Source organism: Pipistrellus kuhlii, unplaced genomic scaffold, assembly GCF_014108245.1.
Source record: "Pipistrellus kuhlii isolate mPipKuh1 unplaced genomic scaffold, mPipKuh1.p scaffold_m20_p_48, whole genome shotgun sequence".
NCBI classification, from domain to species: Eukaryota; Metazoa; Chordata; class Mammalia; order Chiroptera; family Vespertilionidae; genus Pipistrellus; species Pipistrellus kuhlii.
In genome coordinates, this window is record NW_023425549.1 from 536100 (window position 1) to 557053 (window position 20954).

Genomic DNA, 20954 nt, shown 5'->3' on the forward strand with positions numbered 1-20954 from the left:
AAACACAATGTGGTCTTATCCATACAATAGAATATTTAGCAATAAAAATAAATTTAAAAATAAATAAATAAATAAATAAATAAATAAATAAATAAAGTACCACCCCGGCCGGTGCTGCTCAGTGGTTAGAGCATTGGCCCTCACACTAAGGGTCATGGGCTCGATTCCTGATCAAGGACATGTACCTGGGTTGCAGGTTCAATTCCTGGCCCCGGTCAGGGAGAGTGCCAGAGGCAACTCATGTGCCTCTCACATCAATGTTTTGGTCTCTCACACCCTCCCACTCACTAAAAACCAATGGAAAAATATCCTCAGGTGAGGATTAACGAACAAAAATAAAACAAATAAACAACAAAAAAACTAAGTGATACAAGCTACAAATGGATGAACCCTGAAACAAATAAATGTAAGTGAAAGAAGCCAGTCAGAAAAGATTGGATGAATTGTATGATATATGAATGATCTCAAAAAAGTTGTTCTTTAAAAACCCATTTTACAAATAAACCATGGTGCAGAAATAAGCACATTGCTTAGGATTACATAGCTACTCTGCCGAGCTCATTCAAAGCAAAGAAACACATTTCCAAATCGCAGCCTCTCGACGGTGAATGATTTGGGTTTGGGTTTGTTTTCCCCAGGATGGAAGTCATTTCCAGACTTTTCTTTGACCTCAGCCTGAGGAGCTGCCTGCATTAGGACCAGAACTCGTGGAGATGAACCAATGGAACATACTGGCTACAAGGACAGGCCCTCAGAAGGCAGCCCTTGGAATTATTTCCTTCTCCCTCTCTCTTTTACTTCTCACAATAAGTCTTTGTTGCTCTCCTCACAGTAGCTTGTAGGCTCCAGGAAAGCTGGAATTTTGTTTACCTCTGTATCCCAGCCACTAGTTTAGTTCCTGGCGCGATGAAGTGAACAATGGTTGAAATAATAAAGGGCAGTTCAACCAGTGAATCAGGTGAGTTAATAGGGAGGTTTCTGACTTGGGTGCTGGTAACACTTGCAGCGATGAAGGGGGGTGGAGGGCACAGTACCAGGTCTAGGGGATATCTGAGTACACGGGAGATCTAGGAGGGTGGGTACCCACAGGCAGATGTTTCTCCGAGTGCTTGTAGGGACCAGGGTAGCCCCCTGAATAGGGACAATGGCCCATTCCTAAACAATACAGTGGGTGGGACAGTGGCAGGCAATCTGGAGAGACCATGCCCCATTTCAAGGGACAGTCAGAGGGGAAGCAGGCAAACTGATTTTTCAGAAACTGAACACAGGGTTGCCATGTGAAACCTTGTCTGAAGGCCACGGTTCTCCTGGCCACCTGTTTCTGGTTTCTGTTGGATCAAGGCTTGAGTCGGCCCTAGGAGGCCTGGGTATGTGCAGTGGATCAGAAAATGTTGCACAGATGCATCTTTTCCAGGAGGAGCTCACGTGGGGACCGTGCTGGGTGGCCGGAATGGAGCCAGCCTCTCAGCTCAGTTTAGAGTCACTTGTTTTAATGATTACATCAAAGAATGATGTTAAGAAGGCAGCTGCAGGATTCCATTTTAAGCAAATATTAGAGAACTATGTTGGAGGAATATGGCCAATTAACAGAGGTATCTGAGGGTGGGGCTATGAGGCCCTTTCCCTCAGTACTATGTATTTCTGGGTTTGAGTTAATAATGATCATATATACATTTTTTTAATATAGGTATTTTCTAACATAATCATGTATCCATATGTATGTGCAGGTAAACACATAGTATAGGTACCTAAAGAACATACACCATATGGTTGACAGTGGTTACTGCTGGATGTGTGGGGCTTGTGCAGGTTGGAAGATACATAGGAAATTGTTTTCTCTCTTTCTGTAGTGTTTAAATCTTATTTAACATGCACTCATGGGTTGTAAAAAAAACACACAAATAAAAAGAAAAACTCCAGTGCCCAACGCCCCAATCCATCCACCCAACAGAACTCTCCCAGATGGGAGGGAGGGGAAAACCTGTCAGGACACAGTATTATCTTCACACGCGCTTCCACCCCCCCCCACCCCCCCAACCCCCCCAGGATCCAGCCCAATCCCCAAACCCAGGTGACACACACACCGAAAGAGGAGCCAAGGGGTCTCATTGTAACACTCATTTTTATATAAATATCCGCAAGTCATGTTACAGAATAAGCCCCACCTGGGAAAAAAGTCAACATTATGTTTTTGTTAAACGGACCCCTGCCTTCCAGGCTGGCCCCAGCTGCTTTGGGAAGGCCGAGCTGCTGCCCAGAGGCCGCTCAAGCTGCCTGTGGCCACCCCGCGGACCCCCTTCTTTGGTGTGTGGTACACGGTGGCCTCCTCCGGCCTCCGCAGCCTGGGCAGGCTCTGGGAACGGGGCTCCAGAGAGCAGGGCCCAGGAGTCCTGGGGGCACTTGGAAACGGAGTAGGGGGCTGAGCCACTAAGAGAAGTAGACTCTGGAGCTTACAGGTTGAGCCTTTGGGGCTGGGCACAGAGGTAACAGGAACAAGGGGGGGAACCTGGGCTGTCGGCCAACAGGAAGCATTTGCACTTCTTTCCAGCCCAGGTATCCGGGTCCCTTCCCCCATTGGTCCACTTCCTGCTGGATCCCAGATTCCTAGGATAAACCTTGGGCCTGCCTGTGGCCTTCCAGCTCTTCCCCTGCAGTCCCCTCCCCCCAGAGAGGCCAGAGGCTAGGAACACAGCACCAGTCTGAGGATTTAATTAACCAGGAGGGGGTTATGGGAGGGGCACCCCTGTAAAAATGTACAAAAGGTCGGGGGCTATGTGGAAGGGGAGATAAATATGTACATGGAACTCCCGTTCCTGCAGCCCCTCCTCCCCCAACCCTGAGAGGGCATGAGGACTTGGGTGGTAGGTGAAGGGGAGGGGGGCACTTTGGCCTCTGGCTTAGTGAGCCCTTGGGGAGGCAGGCCAAGGGCCTAGGGGCCCTCGGGGGGCGATGGTGCACCTCAGGAGATCTATGAGCTATGACCTCTGAAATGACCCCCACTCTCTGTATGTGTACAGACACACACACACACACACACACACACACACACACCCTTCTCTAGAGGTTTGTGACCTCTGCCCTCCCAATGACCCCAAGGTTCATCTGATGCTTGATCTCATGGGGGTTGGGGCTCTGTTCCTCTGTTCTCAGGTTCCATGACCTCAGAGATGGCTGGTGAGGTCACGACCTTTGCCCTCCAGTCCTGGCTTAAAACCTCAGCTCTAGGATCTTATCAAAAGGAAAGGGGAATGGAGCTTTGCCCCTGCCCCTCCCCTCCCCTCACCTGTCAGCCCGGGCTGGGCCAGGGGCTCTGGGTGGGGAACTAGGCCGGGGGGCGGGCACAAGTGGAGGTGGTGCCCCCAAAAGGGCTCCCGGTGGGGTCTTGCTGAGAAGGTGAGGGGTTCCTGGGGCCGCAGTAGGCGGTGGCGGAGGAGCCAAGCGGCTATATAGCAGGGGATGGGCAGGCTCTAGACCATACAGGCGGGCAGCAGCCACCGCCCCTGGTCCAGTCAGCTCCTCACCCGCCTCATAGAAGCGGGGTGGTCTTGCAAGGCGAGGGGGCCCTGCCAACCAGGCTGGCTCCAGAAAGCCAGCACAGCGCTCTGGAGGAGCAGGGCCCAGAAAGGGGGGCGGCCGGGGCCTCTCAAACAGCAGGTGAAGGCCCTGAGGGCCGGGGGCGGTGGCCGCGGCGGCGGCGGCGGCAGCGGCAGCAGCAGCGGCGGCGGCAGCGGCGGCAGCAGCCTCCTCTTTCCGCTCCTCCTTTACCCGCACCGACTCCTTGGCTGGCCTGGCCCCTTCCTCACCAGCCCGGGCCTTGGGAGTAGCAGGAGACACTCGGGGCTGGGGCCGCGAGAAGGGGCGGTCCCTGGGGGCAGGTGTGGGAGAGAGCAGAGGTTCTCCAGAGGTCAGATGCAGGCTGAGGGCAGGCGGGGGCGGGGGGCAGTTTGCGGAAAGCATACCTATCTTTCTCCTCCTTGGTGATGGAAGGCTCCCTCCGCTCCACAGGCCGCTCCTTGTCTGAGCCTGGTGTCCGGGCAGCCTCAGGGGGCCGGACCCAGGCAGGAAAGGCCAGAGGACTGCGATGCAGGCGACCCCACGGGTCTGGGGGGGAGACGAAGGCTGGTGGGGCCCCTGGGCTTTCTTTTTGGGCAAAGACGGCGCCGGAGTCTAGACAGAGGGCAAAGTAGAAGTGACAGGAGCCAGGCGCGGGAGGCCCAATCAGGCACCCCCCTCCTGCTTGAGCACATTAATCCGCTGCCACAGCCTCTTACCCACCCCGCCCAGGACTCACTGAATGTGGGGCTGCCCAGGCCTCCAAAGGCCCCGTTGGAGAGGGCAGCCAAGGAGGCGAAGCTTGTGGGACGCCCAAAGGGATCTGTAGGAGAAAAGGAAGGTCAGAGCATTGGGAGAAGTCACCAAGAACAGGGAAGAGGCAGATGGGCAAGCAGGCCCTAAAGCCCTCGGCTGCTTTGTCTTAACCCCAACCACCGGGTGCTCAGCACTTCCTTGGGCCAGGCTGGGCGATGCGCTCTGACCTGCACGGCGCTGTTTACCCTCACGAGCCCATTAGGCACACAGGACCATTCCAGCCACAGATGGCGGGACAAGCTCCGAGAGGTGAAGTGACTTGCCGACAGTCTCTGACTCCAGAGCTCAAACGTTTACCCCGCACTCCCTCCACCGCCGCCCATACGAGCTCTGCAGCTGGCCAGCTGCTGAAAACCTCTGCTGGCTTCCTCCCCCTGACATGCAGAGCCCTTCCCAGCGTGACCCTAATTCCCTGCGCATGTCCCACGGCCAATCAGAACCACTAACCTATCCACTCTGGACCTCACCATTTCCTGCCAGGAGCACCTTGCCCATTGCCAGCGGGCTCAATCCTCCTTGCCCACCCAAGTCCAGGTTAATCTCCCCCAACAGCCGGCCAGAGACGCTAGGAACCAGTGACCATGCGCTGTGCAGCCTTCCCCCGCCTTCCTCTCCCACGTGGCACAATACCCTTCCACGGCTGTTCTTTCAGAGACTATCTGGGCTGGCAGAGATTAGCAATCACTATGCCCTTTCCTATCCCATTTTACAGGCAATGAAATCAAGGCTCAGAGAGGGTAGAGTAATTTGCCCAAGGTCACAGAGCAAGTGGAACCAGATCTACCCCCATTTCAGCTGCCTTTAGGTCTAACTTCCATCCCAGCTTGAGAACTCCTGTCACAGACAAGGCCTGAGTGCCCACCATGCCCTCGGCTCTTACCAATGTGGGTGCCTGGGCTCAGAAAGGGTCCATGGGCCCCAGGGGCTGCCGTGAAGGGGTTGGCTGCAGCGTGGACGGCACCTGGGGCAGAGAGGTGGGAGATTCTGATGAGGCTGAGTGGGCGTGAGGTGGGTCTTGGGAATATATGGGAACCTTAGGCCCAGAGGGCTGGCCAGACTCACCAGTTGCAGTGAAGAGGGAGGCAGCCGGGTGGGAGAGCTCCTGGCCAGTGGGCAGGGCCCCATAGGGCCCCGGAAGGCAGGGCAGGAGGTCGTTCCGAAAGTCAAGCTTGTGGGAGTCGCCCTGCGTGGGACAGGGAGGGGCAGTGAGTGAGGAGCCAGATGTGTCCTTTGCTCTTCTACCCCTGCAACCCCTCCAAGGGCTGCCTGGTGCCAAGATGGGGCCTGGGTGCCTTCTCTGACCACCCTCTGGTTCTCCAGAGAACCTAGTGCTGGTTTTGGAATTGCTAAGGCAGTGACTAGAGATAGGATGGGATGTGTCTGGCCAAGATTTTGCCAAGCTCTACAGAAGGTAGACCCCCGAGTTCAGGCAGCCCGCTCTCCCCAGCCCTCCGGCCCCAGTACCTTCATCTTTTCCTGGTGTCTCAGGATCATGTAAGCCACGCGCACGTGCATAGCACACCACTTCCCTGGTTTCTGCCGCCCCAGAAGGATGACCAAAGGGAAAGGGAAGGAAAGAATGTTCGTCACCCACTCCGGGCCTGGCCCTGGGCCAGACTTGCCACACATCTCCTTTACCATCCCTACAAGTGAGGGATGAGCAAGTCCATGTCACAGCCTAGGAAACTGAGGCTCAGAGAGATGAGCTGTCTTGCCCAACGTCCCATGACCAGTCATATCTGAACCCAGGTCTCTGGCTTACAGCCCTTTCTCTTTCTGCTGTTCCACATCCGGCTGCCTCCAAGCTTTGGATTTCTCACTCCTTCTCAAGCATGACCTCCCCCCCCTCAGCCAAACACCCTGACACCAGCCCCCGCCTCATGCAGCCTGAGGTCCTCACCACACTCACCCTCAAAGGTGGCCGGAAATGGTCAGGGATCTGGGGATGGCAAAGCAGATTGGTGGCGATTCAGACCTGTTTACTGACCTGGGCACCTCTTGTCCGCAGCCCCCAATCCGCCCCCAAACATCTCCCTGAGTTCATGTGGCCTCCTCAATCCTTTCCTGCTTTCCCTACCTCTCTCACTCCGAGCCTCTCCCATCCAGCACCCAGTCCCTGAACCAGGCTCCAAGCAGCTTTGCTCGGAAGACTGCGAGTGGTTGTGGGCAGGCAGAACGATTTCTCAACAGAAGAAGCTGTCCCATGTAGCTTTGTGAGGGTCTGTGTAAACTTTCTTTAGAGAAAAGCCTTTATTACTGCTAAGAGGATTGGAAAACCTCTGGTCTAATCTCTCCTTTAGGAAATACATCCTGTGTTTTTCACATTGTCCCGGCCCTGGGCTCTGAGTGGGAGGGAAGGCTTGGTCTCCTTGTGGCACTTCACAAAGGGACAACTTATCTCCTCACTGTTTTATAGACAGGACTTCCTGGTATGATGTCATTATGGGGAGAAAAAGTTTTGTAACTAAAAAAAATATATTGAAACCCTTACAAAAACCACTGCCCCAGCCCCGAGTGTCATGGGTCTACTTCATGAAATCCCCATTCCTCATGCCTGGGAAACCTGCCATTTACACGAACTCTCTCACATCGTGTTCTCAGGAACACCCCAATGTGTCCACAGGAGCATCAGTCAATGATTCATTCTCAAGTCCACCCTGCTCTACTCAACAGACTTCCCATCCCAGTGGCACCTGCCTCGGCCCCCTCACCTGTGTCCCCTTTTGGGGAAGCCCGCTTGGCATTGGCCCCAGGCGTGGTGGCAGCTCGGGGTTCATGCTCTGGGAAAGGGAGTGGAGGGAACAGTCAGGAGAGCTGGCACTGGGCAGAAAAGGGTCTATCACCACGCTGGGGCCTGGGACAGGGAGGAACTATGGCTTTAGGGAAATCTGGGGCCACAGGGGAGGGCAGAACGGGCATGGTTTGGAGAATGGGAAGGAGGTATGTGGACCTGGAGGTGTCTGGGTGTTAAGGGGCGGGAGGTGGTGACAGTGTCTAGATTGGGAGCTCACCTTGGGCTGGAAGGCCCCCTGCAGGGAGCCAAAGGAGACAGCCGGCGGGAGGCCCGGAGGGAGGCCGGGCACTGCGGGAGGGAAGGCCGTGTACGGCTGTGGAGAGAATGGGACTAGTCCAATCTGGGGGTGGAGGTGCAGCCACATCTGGTCTGCCATCAATCCTCTGGCCTCCACCCTAAGCCCCCAGGGAGTCCGAGGCTCTTGCTTGTGAAGCTGAAGATCGGACCCCCAATAGTTAGGGTCACACGCACTAATGCATCTATGCCCACACACCACACACATGCACTCACATTATGCCGGAAAAGGCCTTCCATCTTTCCTGGGTATTTCTCAAACTAGGGAAGAGAAGGGAAGAGTAAGCTGCTAGCCAGAGACCCGGGCCTTCCCTTGAAGCCAGACCCTCCCCCCAAGCCTCTGAGCCTCATCACTGGCTCAATGAGGAGCTCACCATGTGGGGGCCGTGGGGTGGCAGCAGGCCTGGGGGGTAAGGGGTGAAGTGCTGGTGGGTGTGCTGGTGGGTGTGCTGGTGCTGGTGGTTGTGCTGGTGGAACTGGAAGGCCAGGGGCCGGGCTGAGCCCCCTGCCCCCACCACCTCAGGGTAGCGAGAGTTCAGGTCCTGGCCGATCAGGTCCTGCTCTGTGGGAGGGGAGGGGGAGAAGGCTTTAATATCTGTCGCCACCTGTCAGCCTCCTTGGGCCCGGATGACTGGCCTTCCCTTCTGGCCTTGAGCCACTCCCTCCTCAAGCCCTGCAGTCTGCTATGGTCCAGATGCCCCAAAGCTGACCGGGCCCAAGCCCAGGGTCACTGCCCCCCACCCCCCCGGCCAGGACCCCAAACTCACCAGAAAGGGCGTTAGCAGCTGAGGCCCCAGGGTGCCCTGGCACCTGCAGCAGGGGTGGGGGTGGGGGCAGGGTGGGGCCAGGGGAGAACAAGGAGGGGTGGTGGGGCGGTGGGGGGGGCCGCAGCCCAGGGGGAGGAAAGCTGTGGTTGGACAAAGGCAGGGGCAGTGAGGGCGTCGGGGGCCGGTGGGTGAGCTGCGCGGACGAGGAGGAGGCAGATGAGGAGGAAGAGGACGAAGAGGATGATGAGGGGGGAGGCTGAGCCACGGGAGGGGCCGGGGCCTTGGGGGGCGGCCGTGAAGAGCTGGGGAGAGAAGTGGGGAAATGAGTGAAGGGTTGGGAGGTGCCAGCTCTGACAGGAGTGGGTCAGAAGCCTGGGCGATACCTTGACCCTGGTTCTCCAACATGGAAGGTGGTAGAACCTGGCCCCCAGGATCTCCACCCCCCCAAGGAACCCGTCCTCAGACTAAGGTACCTCCCACAACCAGCACCCCCTCTCCCCTCGCTAGGTCTCATCTTTCACACAGCTGCCTCTGCTGTTTCTGGCCATGTGACTTTCCCTTTTCTGATTCAACCACAACACAAAACATATCATTCACTTTGACACTTAATTACAACAGGCCACCTGGGTCCCTACCCTCCTAAGACAGTGGAAGCAGCACCCTGCTGGCCTGACCTAGGAGTGCTAGGTCCAGCTTGCCATTAACATCCTGGGTGACCTTGAGCAAGTCACTGCCCCTCTCTGAGCCTTAGTTTTCTCAATAAGAAAAAAAATAACATTGATGGCAATAACAGAGATCGCATGAATAATACTAGTGTCAATAACTCTTACCCTTTAGTGAGCACTTACTGTGGGCCAAGTGCTGTCACGTGTTTTATACGCTAATCCAAGTCTGCAACATTTCATACCACTTCCCAATCACTGCGCATCCATGTAACCACCTGTGCCTTTTACTGCTTTAACATAACTCAGCTTTCCTTTTGAACTTAGCTTCACCCAAGCCACAATGTGTGAAACCAAGGAGTGAGATACTAGTCATATTTCTCAAAAGCACAAAATGAAAAAAATGTGCTCACGTAACATCTGAAGTCACTTCACTCAGCACTAATGATGAGAGTGCACACTTTGGGAAACACTGCATTAACTCACAATTCTCACAACAGCTTTAGGATGAGGTACTGTTATTATTCCATTTTACAGGAAGAGGAAATTGAGGCTCAGAGAGGTTAAGTGACTTCTCCAACATCACATAGCCAGTAAGTGGCAGAGCAAGAATTCGAATCCAGGTCTGACACCAAAGCCAGCACTCTTAATCATGACAGCATTTCCCAAAGCATGTTCTAAGAATACTACTTCTAGCAGACGTGCCTTGCAAAGAGGTCTCACCAGCAAATAATACTGAGAAAAGGCACAAACTGGATTCCCCTGCATGTGAGTGGATAAAGCGTTCTGATGAGTTCTGTAGTAATCTCTTTCAATTTGTTTCACCCAGTATCTTTCAAACTTTTCAATCTCATCACCCTTTTTCAAATCATATTCCAAAGGTACTATCCCATGTCCCAGCCACAGGATGTAGGGGTTACTGCCAAAATGACCAGGCCTTTCCAGACCAGACCACTCACCTGCCGGTGCTGAGGTCCAGGCTGCTGTAGGGAGAAGTGCGGATGCCAAAGGGTGAGACCCGGAGCTGCAGCTGGGGTGGGGGTGGCAGACTGGGGGTGGCCGGCAGGGGTGCAGGGGGTGAGACAGGAGGCCGAGGGGCTGGTGGAGGTGGTGGTTCCTTCGGGGGAAAAGGCACTAGCAGCGGATCGGGCCCTGGGGGCTGTTCCTGGCTCCGCTCCAGGCCCGACACTTTAGGGACTATGGAGAGTTTTGCTTCACAGTTCCCATTGAAGGCGCCATGCGGGCCCGAGGCTGTGAAGGCAGGACAGCAAACATTCCGTTAAGACCCACGCTTACCCTAATCTCCTCCCTTGTCTCCAGCCCCAGCCCTTGGAACCAACCTTTGCTGGTTGAAACAGTAAAGGATGGGTCGAGGTCATCATCGGAGACCTGGGGAAGAAAGGTAGGGACAGGGTCAGGTTCTGGTTAGGCCAAGCCCTTATCGAGGAAGGCCAACAACTTCTGAGCCTACTGGGAACTGGCAGTGGGGGCTGCAATCCATCAAAGACTATACTCAGGGCAGCGTTCGCCAATCTTTCAGACCACTCGGACTAAGGGTTGGCGACGGCTGCTCTGGGGGCCTATGCTTGAGGAAAAAGGGTGGAGGCAGCTGAGCCTGAGAATCTGATTGACCAGGAGGCCTAAATCGCAGCAGCACTTAAAATAGCAAAGAAGCAAGGAAATAAAAACAAACAGGTATCACTAACTGCTGGCCAAGAGGCCTACCTGGTGTATTTGTCTGGTCCGTAAGTTTTAGCAAAAATTAAAAACTAATTGCTGGTATTTAGATATCCAGATTCCGCATAAAAATTCCCACTTGCATGGCAACAATGAGCTAGTATTAAAAGGTGGTTGCCCCCTTTAAATGGACAAGAACTCTCTGGTTCATCACAGTCCCTGTCTAGCCAACTTTAAAAATTAAAACAAGACACATCAGGGAGTACAAATTTAGTTAGTGATAGGGGTAGAGTCCCAACTGTTAGGATCCACTATTCCAAAATAAGCAAATTAGCCTTATTAGTAAACTGAAAAACACCTTTATAGTGTATGTCCTTACACTGATTACAATGGTTTAGTAGCCTCAATGCCATGACCACAGTCCCTGCGGGGACTCATCTGTTAAAGACTGAGGAATGGGCAGGAGGAAGGACCCTGTTCCAGAGCCACTCTGAATGTCTGTGGAGAACCGCTGGCACCTCTAAGGCTTTAGCCTATGATGGCGCAAGGCAGGGGCCTTCTCTTCTTTGGTCAACTGGCTCTAGTGACCAAGGAAACGAAGTCATTCACACTCTCAATCCACCGCTCCCAATCTAATCCTGGCTCCACTAACTCATACTTCCCACTCAAGAGGCGGCTCTGTCTGCTGCACACAGGAGCCTGTAAGCGGCAGTCCATTTTATAAGCTGTGCCACTGCCCACCCAGCAAATTCTAGCCCAACTCACCCTCTCGTCCAGGTCGCTTTCGGCATCACACTGGGGAGAAAGACAGACAGAGGCGTCACAGAGGATGGGCACAAAGTAAGTGTGGGCTTTCGGAGGGAGGACGGGGAGGGGCCGTACAGGCGGAGAGCAGAGCGCACTTACTATGTATCCGGCTTCCACCGAGTGCCGGGAGGAGACCTGAGAAAGACAGAGTCCAGAGGTAAGGGAGGTTGACTGGGAGGCCTTTGGATCGTCTACACTCCCAGCAAGGCACCAGGGCCCCTCGTCACCTCTTTAGCTGCTTCTGCTGCTACTGCCCACACTGTTCCCAAAGCTCTGGCCACTGTCCAAACATACCGGACTCTCCTATCTCTGTGCTTTTGTCCAAAACAACTTTGCCTGGTTTCTCCCCCGAGCAAACTTATGACTATTCTTCAAGGCCTGACTAAGATATCCTAGGGGGCTTTCCCTAACCACAGCCCCTCCCATCCCCCAGGCAGAATGAGTGGCTTCCTCATGTGGGTTTCTAAGCAGCTTTCCCAGGCTCAGCTCCTCTGGGCTTGGTATAGGTGTTTGCTCAGAGACTCTTTCCTACTAGACAGCCACCACCTTGAGGGGGACGGCAGAGATATACCTAATTCATTTAAGACTCAACTACGTCCTTTTGCTATGTTGGAGGTAGACCTAGTGCCAGGCAGGCAGGTCTGTGGACATCTCTTTGTCGGACTTGGCGGGGGAAAAGTTGGCTCTGCTTTTCATCTTTGCCTGGAGATTGCGATCACCGTTTATACGGGTAGTGGCATTGTTAATGGAAAATGGGTCTACGTGAAAAGATGTTCAGGGTTTTAAAGGGCAGGGACCTACGTAGGACAAGCTCACCTCTTTCCTTCTCCGCTTATTGGGCCATTTTCGGGCACGATCTCCAGAGGGCCGGCCAGGCTCCCGGTCAGAGCTGTCCCCTGGCTCCCCAGTGGCCGCACTGGAGCCCCCCCTCTTCCGCTTCCCCGAGTGCTTCAGCCGGTGTTCCAGTCGCTCTGGGGGCTGGAGAGAGGCATCCTTCTGTGGAGGAGGAAGCGGGACTAAAGTAGACGGAGAAAGGAAAGCTCCCGACCTTCTAGGGGTGACCAGGCTACTGAGTGGCTCAGGCCAGGCCAACCTTTCGGACCGCACAGACCCCCAGCTGGTCCCCCGAGACTAGCTCTACCTCCTCCCACCCCAGGGCGGGGCAGAGGCCTGGCCAGAGGAGCCGGTTGCTCTGGTTTGGGGTGCCAACATTCCCCCCTCAACTCCACCCACTCCGGGCACCGTACCCTTCCCTCTGCCCCTTGAAGCCCCCAAGGTCCCCGGCCCCGGCAGGCCCACCTGCAAGGCCTCGAGGCTGGCGAAGCTGGCGATGGCGAAGCCATCGATCAAGTCCTCTTCCTCTTCCTCCTCCTCCTCCGGCTCTTCTTCGGCCTCCCCGTCGTCCGCACACCCCCCCTCCTCTTCCTCCTCTTCCCCGCGACTGCCGGAGCCCGTGGGGCGCTTCCGAGCTCGGGGTCGCGGTGGCCGAGGCCTGGGACGGGGCCGCCGCCGTCTCGGGCCTCCGGGCCGCTCTCCAGACGAGGCTGACGACCAGGGCCTGGCGGGCGGGGGCGGCGAGGACGATGACGAGGAGCCGCGCGGGGCAGCCAACAGGGCCCGGGGCGCGTCGCCGCCGGGACCGCGGCGGCGCCGCTGCTCCCGGTCTCGGTCTCGGCGCGAGCAGCGCCGCCGCCGCCGCTCTCCCTCAGCGGCCCAGCCCGGGCCCGGAGCCGCGGCCGTCTCCATGGCGACCGCCTTCAGTGCCGCATCCGGAGGCGGCGGGGCCCGGAGCGGCCTGTCCGCAGGCCCAGGGTCGCAGGCGCGGCGTTGGCGGCTGCACGGGGACGAGAGGGCCACGGCTTCCTTTTCAAAGCAGGATCTGCTGGCCCTGAGCTTGCCCCAAGGCCAAGGCCTGGGGAGCCGGCGCCGCCCCCGGGGCGACAAGCCCGAGGGTCCCCACCCCCCCAGTGGGGCCGGCAGGGCCAAGACGGCGAAAACGGGGCGGCCGTCCCTTTAAGGCGAAATCTCAAGTTGTCCAGCCCCTGGCCCCTTTAAGACGACCCGACGGTGTCCGGCCGGCCTAGTGCGGTGGCCGCCCCTTGCCAGGGGGTCGAGACTAGTCTCCCCAAAGAGGAAGGGCCACCCCTTTAAAAGGGACAGAAAGCTCTCCCCGAAACGCAGACCTCCCCTTTAAAAGTGTCTCAGGTCCTCCGGCTAAAAGAGGCCACCCCTTTAAGGAGTCCTGGGTCCTCAAAACAGCAGGCCGCAGCTTGAAAGGCTCGAGAGTTTGTTTCCAGTCCTCCACAAGCGGCCACTTCCCTTTACGCTGAATTTAAAGGACTTTCTGAAGTGGGTAGGAAGAGGAGAGAAGAATCCTCACACGCTCCAATTCTCCCAACAGCAGTTTTCAATTTGTCAGCTCCTGTTAGGCGGCTTCCCCTTTAAGGCTGGCGTTGTAGTCTGCCGAATTCAGTGGCCACCCCTTTAAGGAGATTTAAAGGGGCTTCCTCCAGTCCCAGCTCTTCCAGCCTCCGCCTCCAGTCGCCATGAAAGGCGCGAGGGGGGCGGGGCCGCGGGGGCCAGCCCTCCAAAGCCCCGGATGTGAGGCAACAGTGACGGGTAGAGCTTCTCTGTCTGCCGACATAAAAGTCTCTTCCTCCTTTCCTCGTCTCTGTGTGACTCGCTCCTTAAGGGATCCGAAACAGCCGTTGGTCAGCGGGGGAGCTTCAGCGCACCCTCATGCTGTCTCCTTTGGAGTCTTGGGCCTCTTCTCCGGCAGGACTTCCCTACCCCCTCCCGCTTCCTCAGCCTACGCCTCCTTCCTCTCTCTGCCTCCTCCCACTCTTCGCCCCCTTCCCCTCACCCCTCCACGGGTTTAATCGTTGATTGGTGGAAAAGTGTACGTCAGCGCGGGGGCGGAGCCAAACTCGGGGAGTGGGTGATTTGTAACCGCCCTCAAGTTCTGGATTGGACGTACGTCAGATTAGTTCCGTCCTCCACCGAGTCTCGTGACTCGACTGGCTAGGAGTAGGTGCTGGGGCGGTCCTGCAGGTGACTCCGCCTTCTCCCAGCCTCCGCTCATTGGCCCACCTTCTGACGGCGTCCCGGCGTGGAGTCCAGGGGCGTGGGAGGCGGTTGGCTGCTGGGCGGCGCGCCGCTGCGGAAGCTCCCCGTCGGCAGCCAGTTACGTCGTCTCTTTCCGCCGCCCGGCTTGGCTCCATGCGCACGCGCCGCGGCGCTGACGTCCGGCGGCCGCCCGGCAGGATTAGCTCCGCGGCGGAGCGAGTGGCCGGAACTCGCGGCGTGCGGCGACCGCAGGACGCGCAGGGAGGAGGCCGCGTCGCCTTCTCTCGGTTCCGTGGGAACGTGCTGGCCTGTGCCTGCGCGCTAACAGAAGAAACGCCTTGCTCTTCCGGGCCCGGCACTTTCCCACATACTGACTCATTGGGGCGTAAGAATTTTTTCAGGAAGATACTCTCCTGAGCCCCATTTTACAGAGGGGTAGGGCACTGACGCACACACACTTAGTTTCCGAACCAGGATTTGTGCTCAGGCCTAGCCCTCGTTCTAGAGTCTGTGCTCTTAGCCTCTGGTTGCCTCTGGTTGGCTGGTTATTCTTATGTAGACTCGGCACTGCTGCACTCACCGCACTTACCCTGTATGAAATGGTACAACGCCCCTCACTGCGTTCGGTGCACAGTGAGCACAGCTGACAGTTTGTTGTAGTTGTTTTGGCTCTGGACCCCAGCAGCAGGTGCTGGCCTACATGGTAAGAGGACTTTGGGGCCATGGTCCACTCTGGTTCAGTCTCCTCTTTGCTGTAAGTGAATTGGAATAACCCTGACCAGGGTCCCAGGTCACAGTATCTTCTGGAGCAGATTCAGAAGTATTCCTCCACACAGGAATACTCGCAAGTAAATTGAGTATCTCCAATGACCATTCCCCACTCCCTTCCTGTGTCTAACCCTCATTGCCTTCCCTGACCCCTTTCCCATTTCCCAGTCTGAGGGCCAAAGTAGACACATCAGCAATAGTGCCAATCAATTTTAAATTCAACTAGGAACATACAAAAGCATCAGAAACATAACTGAAAACATAGAAATACCGAGGAGAAAAATAAAATGGTATCAGAGGCTTCCTTCCCTCCAGGATGGATGTACAGATAAACAGATGGAGCTCCTAGGTCAGATGGGCTGCTCCCTAATCCACTTCCTCCTCTTCCAGGAGCAAGGCATCCAGCTCCTCCAGCCGCTGCTGCAGCAGGGGTCCCACATCTGGGCTGGGGCCCAAGTTGGGAGTAAGGGTCCTGCCAGCAGCAGCTCGGACCCCACGAGATGGCCGCCGGGATCGAGGAAGACTGCTGTCCCGAAACTCCACAGCACGCCGCAGCTTCTTCGAGCTGGTCAAAATCAGAGTCCCATTGCGCACCCGGGGTTCCTCAAAGATGGTCTCAAATGTCCTGGACCAGGCAGGGAGAGGTGCTGGTTACCAGCACGCCTCTGGTTCTAGCCTTCCCTCTATCACCCCCAAGCCTTTACCGTTTCTCACCTCCTGGTTGTAGGGGACTGATAATTCTTGTTGGTGTAAATTTCTTCCAAGCTGAACTCCTTCTTGTTCAACCTGGGAGCAAAGAGCAGAGGCCACTGAGAAACCTGGGCCAGTGGAGCCTGGAGAAGGGATAAGCAGGGCTGCTCTGTGTTTCAGTTGCTGGGACATGGCAGATCCAGGAGTGCTGCCTGAGGCAGACAGATAGTTCTAAGCACAAACCGCCAGACTGGGCTGTGCTCCCTGAGAGGAGACAGAGCCACACTTAAGGGAACGTGAGTCAACATCTGTTTGGCCAAGGCAGCTCCATGTACAGTGAGCATTCACCTGATCGGTCGCGGCAGCCCCATTGGTGTGAGGTTTAGCTGAGGACGAGCCGGTGTCTTGCGTATTCTAAATCGAGAGACCTTTCCCATGGTCTGTAAAAATGGGCAGGGGGTCAGAGTGCAGTATGGGCACAGGCTCCCACTCTGCTCCTCCCCTGCATCTGTACCCCCCTACCTTGGTCTCAGGGTCTGAAAGCACGTGGTCCTCTGAGGCCCGTGGCTCCTTGCCCTTGGTTGAGCCCAACCTACAGAGAAGATCAAGGCTCAGAGACAAAAAATATTCATAGCAGTATCCCCATCTCCTGCCCTGACACGAGGGCAGGAAGGCCAGGCCCAGACTGTGGCCAGGGGCTTAAGGGTTTATTGAGAGCACTACCTGGGTTCTGCAGGTTCCGAGAAGGAGGAAGTAGATGCAGAGGACGAACAAGATGTGATGAGGGGAGGAGAGCCTCCCACTCCTCCAAGCGGGAAGACCTCTTTCCGGAGACAGGGTCGAGGGGGGGGTGGGGCCCCAGCTATCTCTCCGCCACCCACAGTGTGCCGTCGAGGCCGTGGCCGGCTTGGGTGGTGTGGAGCAGGAGGCCGGCTGCAGGTGTCTGAACCAGGAGGCCCCAGGTCAGGGCAGGAGTGGCTTCGGCCCAGAGAGGGCTTAGGGGGAGATGCTGGGGGATTGTGGGCTTGGGCTCGCCACTGGCGGATCGGGGGGCGGGGACTGACAAGTGCAGTATCCTCAGCAGTCCTGGACTGCTCAGCCTCCGAGATGGCAATCTTCAACTCCAACTTCATGGGAGGTGATGGGGGTGGGGGCTGTGGGGCTTTGACCGGGGTGAGGAAGATGTCTGCAAAGCTCTCTAGCTTGGAGCGGACAGAACGGAAGAGAGGAGCCAAGCCCCAGGGACTGAGGCGAGGGCGTAAAAGGCTGGACAGCGGTGGGGTGGATGGGGCTTCCGGAACCGGATCTGGGGCTGAGGAAAGGAGAGAGTCATAGGTGAGCATTCCCCATCTTAGTAACTTCATCCCCTCCCCGAACACTAAACTGCCCCCAGAGGAAGCCTATTCCTAAAAAAAAAAAAAAATACAGAAAACACCCTAAATTTGAGAGTGGGACATTAGGCCTCTGAAGTCAAAAATCCCTTCTTCACATCCCAAGTACTGCCCCGGGAGGGTGAAGCCCCTCTGCACCTGACACTGACCAGCTCAGCTGGGGCTTCCCATTGCCCATCTCATCCCTCTGTCTCTGTCCTTACTTGGTGTTGGGTTCTCCAGAGGGTCTGCAGGCAGGGCAGACGGCTGGAATGGGGGTTCCAGGTCCCCGGATGGAGGCTTTGTCTGGTGAATCTTCATCATGGACTCAGCTCTGGGGCAAAGGGGCAAGGTAAAAGCTAGGGAAGCTTCCAGACCCAGATCCCACCCGAGCCAGCACCTCCCCTGTCCCTTAAGGCTAGTGAAGGTGCTACATGGAACTACTGAACAAGACAACCTAATACCCCTAGTTCTGGCTGCCTGTATGATGGTTGTCTGGATATCTTAATAATTCCTTCCCCGGCCCTCTCACCTTCTCGCTGGGACGATGAAGTTGGGAGTCTTGTCCGCCAAGTCCTGGGTACAAACATGGGATGTTTGTGGGGAGGCAGGGAAGCCTCCTTAGCTCCCCACATCCCAACTCTCAGCCTCCAGATGCCTGCTGGGGTTTACATTAAAGGCTTTGCATTTGGTCTTTGCTCCTCTTTTCTCTTTTTAAACACTGTCCTCTTTTCTCCGAGCAAAATCTACCCCCGACTCAACTCTCCTGTCTTCCACCCTCACTGGAGTGCCTGAGCCCAGCTGCACCCTGGCATCCTTCCCGGAAGTTCGCACACCTCAGCCGGGGGTCCGGGACTGCCGATGTCTTCTAGCATCACCACCAGAGTAGGCTGCGGTGCCTGGTCCACCTCTTCTGAAGGCTCTTCTGGGCCAGAGGTCGTCTTTGATCGACACCTTAGGGTGGGAGAAGGCCGGTTCATGCGGCTCAAAGGCTCTCGGCATAAGTGCAGTGGATAGGGAGGCCTGGAAAGGGACCACAGAGATCAGAGGGGTTCAGCTATGTTTCCAGCTCACCCCCCGTCCTGCCTTGCTCACCTGGCCTTCGATGACCACACAGCCTGTTGGGGTGGGGAGGCAGGCAGCTGGTGGTGAACAGAATCCCAATGGTTGCTGCGGTGTGGTGGGGTGGAGGTCTCCTCTTGGGGAACCAGGGGGACCTAAGAGAGGAGGTGTCAAGAGCAAGGTGATGGCCCCAGCCAGTGTGGCTCAGTGGATAGAGCATTGGCCTGAAGACCAACGGGTCTTGGGTTTGATTTTGATCAAGGGCACCTACCTTGGTTGTACACTCCTCCCCAGCTCCGGCCTTGGTTGGGGCTTGTGCAGGAGGCAACCAATCAATGTGTTTCACATGAATATTTCTTTTTTTTTTTAATATATTTTATTGATTTTTTACAGAGAGGTAGGGAGAGAGAGAGGAGAGCTAGAAACGTCGATGAGAGAGAAACATCGACCAGCTGCCTCTTGAACACCCCCCACCACGGATGTACCCGCAACCAATGTACATGCCCTTGACCGGAATCGAACCTGGAACCTTCCAGTCCACAGACCGACGCTCTACCACTGAGCCAAACCGGTTTCAGCTCACATCAATATTTCTGTCTTTCTCTCTCTCTTAAAAAAACAAAACAAACAAAAATGGAAAAATATCCTCAGGTGAGGATTAAAAAACTCAAAAAGAGCAAAGTGATGAAATTAGGTTGACTGTGTCCGGCACCAAAGCTGACAGAGGTTGTGACTGATATTCACTTAAGATCTCCAAAGAGGTGAGTGAAACAGAACTGGGCCCAAATACCAGTGTCTGAGCTGCTGGTGTGGGATCTAGATCTCACCCAAGCTGTTTAAAGAAATGAGAGAGAGAGAGTGATCCTGGGTGAGTGACTGCCTATTTGGGACCTCAGGTTTGTGTGTAATGGAGCAAGTGGACTCAGTCTGCTTCCTAAGGCTTGCCTGGAAGCTGGGCGGGAAGGCAGGAGAGTAGGGGTGTGGTTCCAGCCCCAGGGGGTTGGCTGTGTTGGGGAATGGGTACTACAGACCCTGTCCATTTGAGGCTGGAGTTAAGAGAGCCAAGCACTCTAGCATTAGGGAGGCTGCCTGAGCAATGAGTGTGAGAATGAGGTGTTTGTACCTCGGTTATCCTCACCAGTGGTCTAGCCTGATGGGTACTGAGAAGGGACCTGGGGAAAAGGCAGCCTCTCCTTTCAAGGGGCTCACCATATGGGCAGCCATGACATCTTCCAGCACCACGGCCAGGACCCGCCGCGAGGCTTTTTCCAAGGGTGAAGGGACCACGGGGGTCTGTAGCCTCGGCCGTTTCGGGCTTCTGGCTCCCCATAATCCTCGAGTCAGGGGCTGGCGGCACAGACGTGGCTGGCCAGGGGGGCTGCAGGATGAGAGAAGCAGAGGACAGTCGCTTGAGCCTGACGTTGGCTTCGTGGTTTCCCCTGTACAGTCACCAGGCTCCCCGTTTCCCGAGCTCAAGGCACGCTGGCAGGGCACACTCTCACCTGGAGTCCCCGGGCAAGTCCATGGGGGAAGCGGCGGCTCCGGGGAGTCCCTGGGGGATCCCAGGCTGCAGCCTGGGGTGGGAGGTGGGGAGCGGGGGAATGGGGCGTGAGAGCCAGCCCTTTCCCTGGGGCTCCGCCCTTCATGGTAGTGAGCAGTTCTCGGTAACCGACGGGGCTGGAGACTTGGGGCGCGAAAAAGCGCCCCCAGTGGGCCGTCCGGAGGTGTCTTCCCGCCGCCGCCGCCGCCGCCGCAGTCAAAGGGTCACTGCTTGGCACTTGCCGCAAGAACCACAACTGTGGCGGCCCCAGGTCTCCCGCGGCCCGAGCCTCCCAGGGCCTTTGTCCCTGTAGAGTCCGCCCTGAGAATGCCCCACCCCACCCCACCCCACCCGGGATCAGCTGGGATCCTGTCAGAGCGGCTCAGTTTCCGCCCGATCCCGCTGCGATCCACAGCCAGCGAGTGGCCGAGGGCTCCGAGCAACACCCACACCGCGGCGCCTCCCCTCCCGCCAGATCCCGCAGGCTGGATCCGAGCGGAAGGAATCCTACGGCGCGTTTCCTCCAATCAGACGCCGCGGGAGGACCCTCCGCTCCCTGCGAGCTTCGGCTCCGCAAAGCTCCACTCAGGGGCGGCCCGAACGTGAGCATCGCAAACTCTGTCAGGATCCCCGGGGATCCCCTGTCCAGCAGGCACCCCTCCACTCCGATCCGGAGGTCCCGCCCACAGGCCCCCTCCCTCCCCTCCCCGGTCCCCGCCCCGCTCTCTCCCCAGCCCCGGACCAGAAGGTTCAGAAGTTTCCTTCCCTCCCTCCTCCCGCCCTTTCCCCAGCCGCTCCGCGCCCTCCCCCGCTCCCTGCTCACCGCCGCCTCCCGCCGAACCCGGGTCTTCGACGGCTCCCACCTGCGGCTCCTTTAAAACGAGCCTTGCCCGGCGCTACCCAATCGCCGGGCGCCTTCTTCCCGGGGCCTCGGGCGGTGCCCAATCGCCGGCCCGCGTCTTCCCGGGTGGCGAGAAGCTGGGTGAAGCCACCTGAGAGCCATCCTCCCCAGGAGGCGCTCTGCCAGACGCGGGGCGCAGCTTCTGTGTTGGAGGGCGGACGTCGTCGTTCCCGAGGAACCAAAGGGAA

The 20954-nt window shown here is 56.7% G+C and overlaps 2 protein-coding genes across 8 annotated transcripts; both read right to left on the reverse strand.

Annotated features, from left to right (window-relative positions):
• Positions 1-1969: 1969 nt before the first annotated feature.
• On the reverse strand, positions 1970-14218 carry FBRS (fibrosin). Of its 5 annotated transcripts, none has more exons than XM_036412782.2 (19): positions 12669-14216; positions 12186-12365; positions 11469-11504; positions 11328-11357; positions 10226-10274; positions 9845-10136; positions 8224-8525; positions 7831-8018; positions 7673-7717; positions 7380-7475; positions 7080-7148; positions 6278-6307; positions 5833-5904; positions 5431-5551; positions 5249-5329; positions 4292-4375; positions 3960-4167; positions 3723-3865; positions 2104-3680 (listed from the first exon to the last, which is right to left on the reverse strand). In XM_036412782.2, exons 1-19 carry the CDS (start codon positions 13113-13115, stop codon positions 3280-3282), a joined length of 2874 nt encoding a protein of 957 aa, XP_036268675.1. In that variant the 5' UTR covers positions 13116-14216; the 3' UTR covers positions 2104-3279. The 5 variants fall into 5 exon arrangements, with proteins under 5 accessions (XP_036268677.1, XP_036268675.1, XP_045428404.1 ...); XM_045572448.1 differs by having other exon boundaries at positions 2104-3672; positions 3703-3865; XM_036412784.2 differs by lacking the exon at positions 3723-3865 and having other exon boundaries at positions 1970-2165; positions 12669-14218.
• A 1226-nt stretch (positions 14219-15444) lies between these two features.
• PRR14 (proline rich 14) lies at positions 15445-20937 on the reverse strand. 3 transcript variants are annotated; one of them, XM_036412786.2, is made up of 12 exons: positions 20689-20929; positions 19828-19899; positions 19535-19703; positions 18359-18480; positions 18085-18286; positions 17796-17839; positions 17488-17597; positions 16617-17205; positions 16416-16485; positions 16242-16333; positions 15918-15989; positions 15445-15828 (listed from the first exon to the last, which is right to left on the reverse strand). In XM_036412786.2, the coding sequence occupies exons 2-12, from the start codon at positions 19848-19850 to the stop codon at positions 15570-15572; spliced, it is 1752 nt and encodes a 583-aa protein (XP_036268679.1). In that variant the 5' UTR covers positions 19851-19899; positions 20689-20929; the 3' UTR covers positions 15445-15569. The 3 variants fall into 3 exon arrangements, with proteins under 3 accessions (XP_036268679.1, XP_036268681.1, XP_036268682.1); XM_036412788.2 differs by having other exon boundaries at positions 18100-18286; positions 20689-20925; XM_036412789.2 differs by lacking the exons at positions 18359-18480; positions 19828-19899 and having other exon boundaries at positions 20689-20937.
• Positions 20938-20954: the final 17 nt, after the last annotated feature.

Coding starts and splice junctions, on each gene's coding strand:
- PRR14 (XM_036412786.2), bottom strand. CDS start 19,850: ATGGACTTGCCCGGGGACTCCAG. Junction 17,840..18,084: donor CTGAGGTGTGCGAACTTCCG/GGAAGGATGCCA, acceptor GTTTGTACCCAG/GACTTGGCGGACAAGACTCC. Junction 17,598..17,795: donor TTCATCGTCCCAGCGAGAAG/GTGAGAGGGCCG, acceptor CCTTTGCCCCAG/AGCTGAGTCCATGATGAAGA.
- FBRS (XM_036412781.2), bottom strand. CDS start 13,115: ATGGAGACGGCCGCGGCTCCGGGCCCGGGCTGGGCCGCTGAGGGAGAG. Junction 7,718..7,830: donor CACCCCACGGCCCCCACATG/GTGAGCTCCTCA, acceptor TCTCTTCCCTAG/TTTGAGAAATACCCAGGAAA. Junction 7,149..7,379: donor AGGGGGCCTTCCAGCCCAAG/GTGAGCTCCCAA, acceptor TCCCTTTCCCAG/AGCATGAACCCCGAGCTGCC.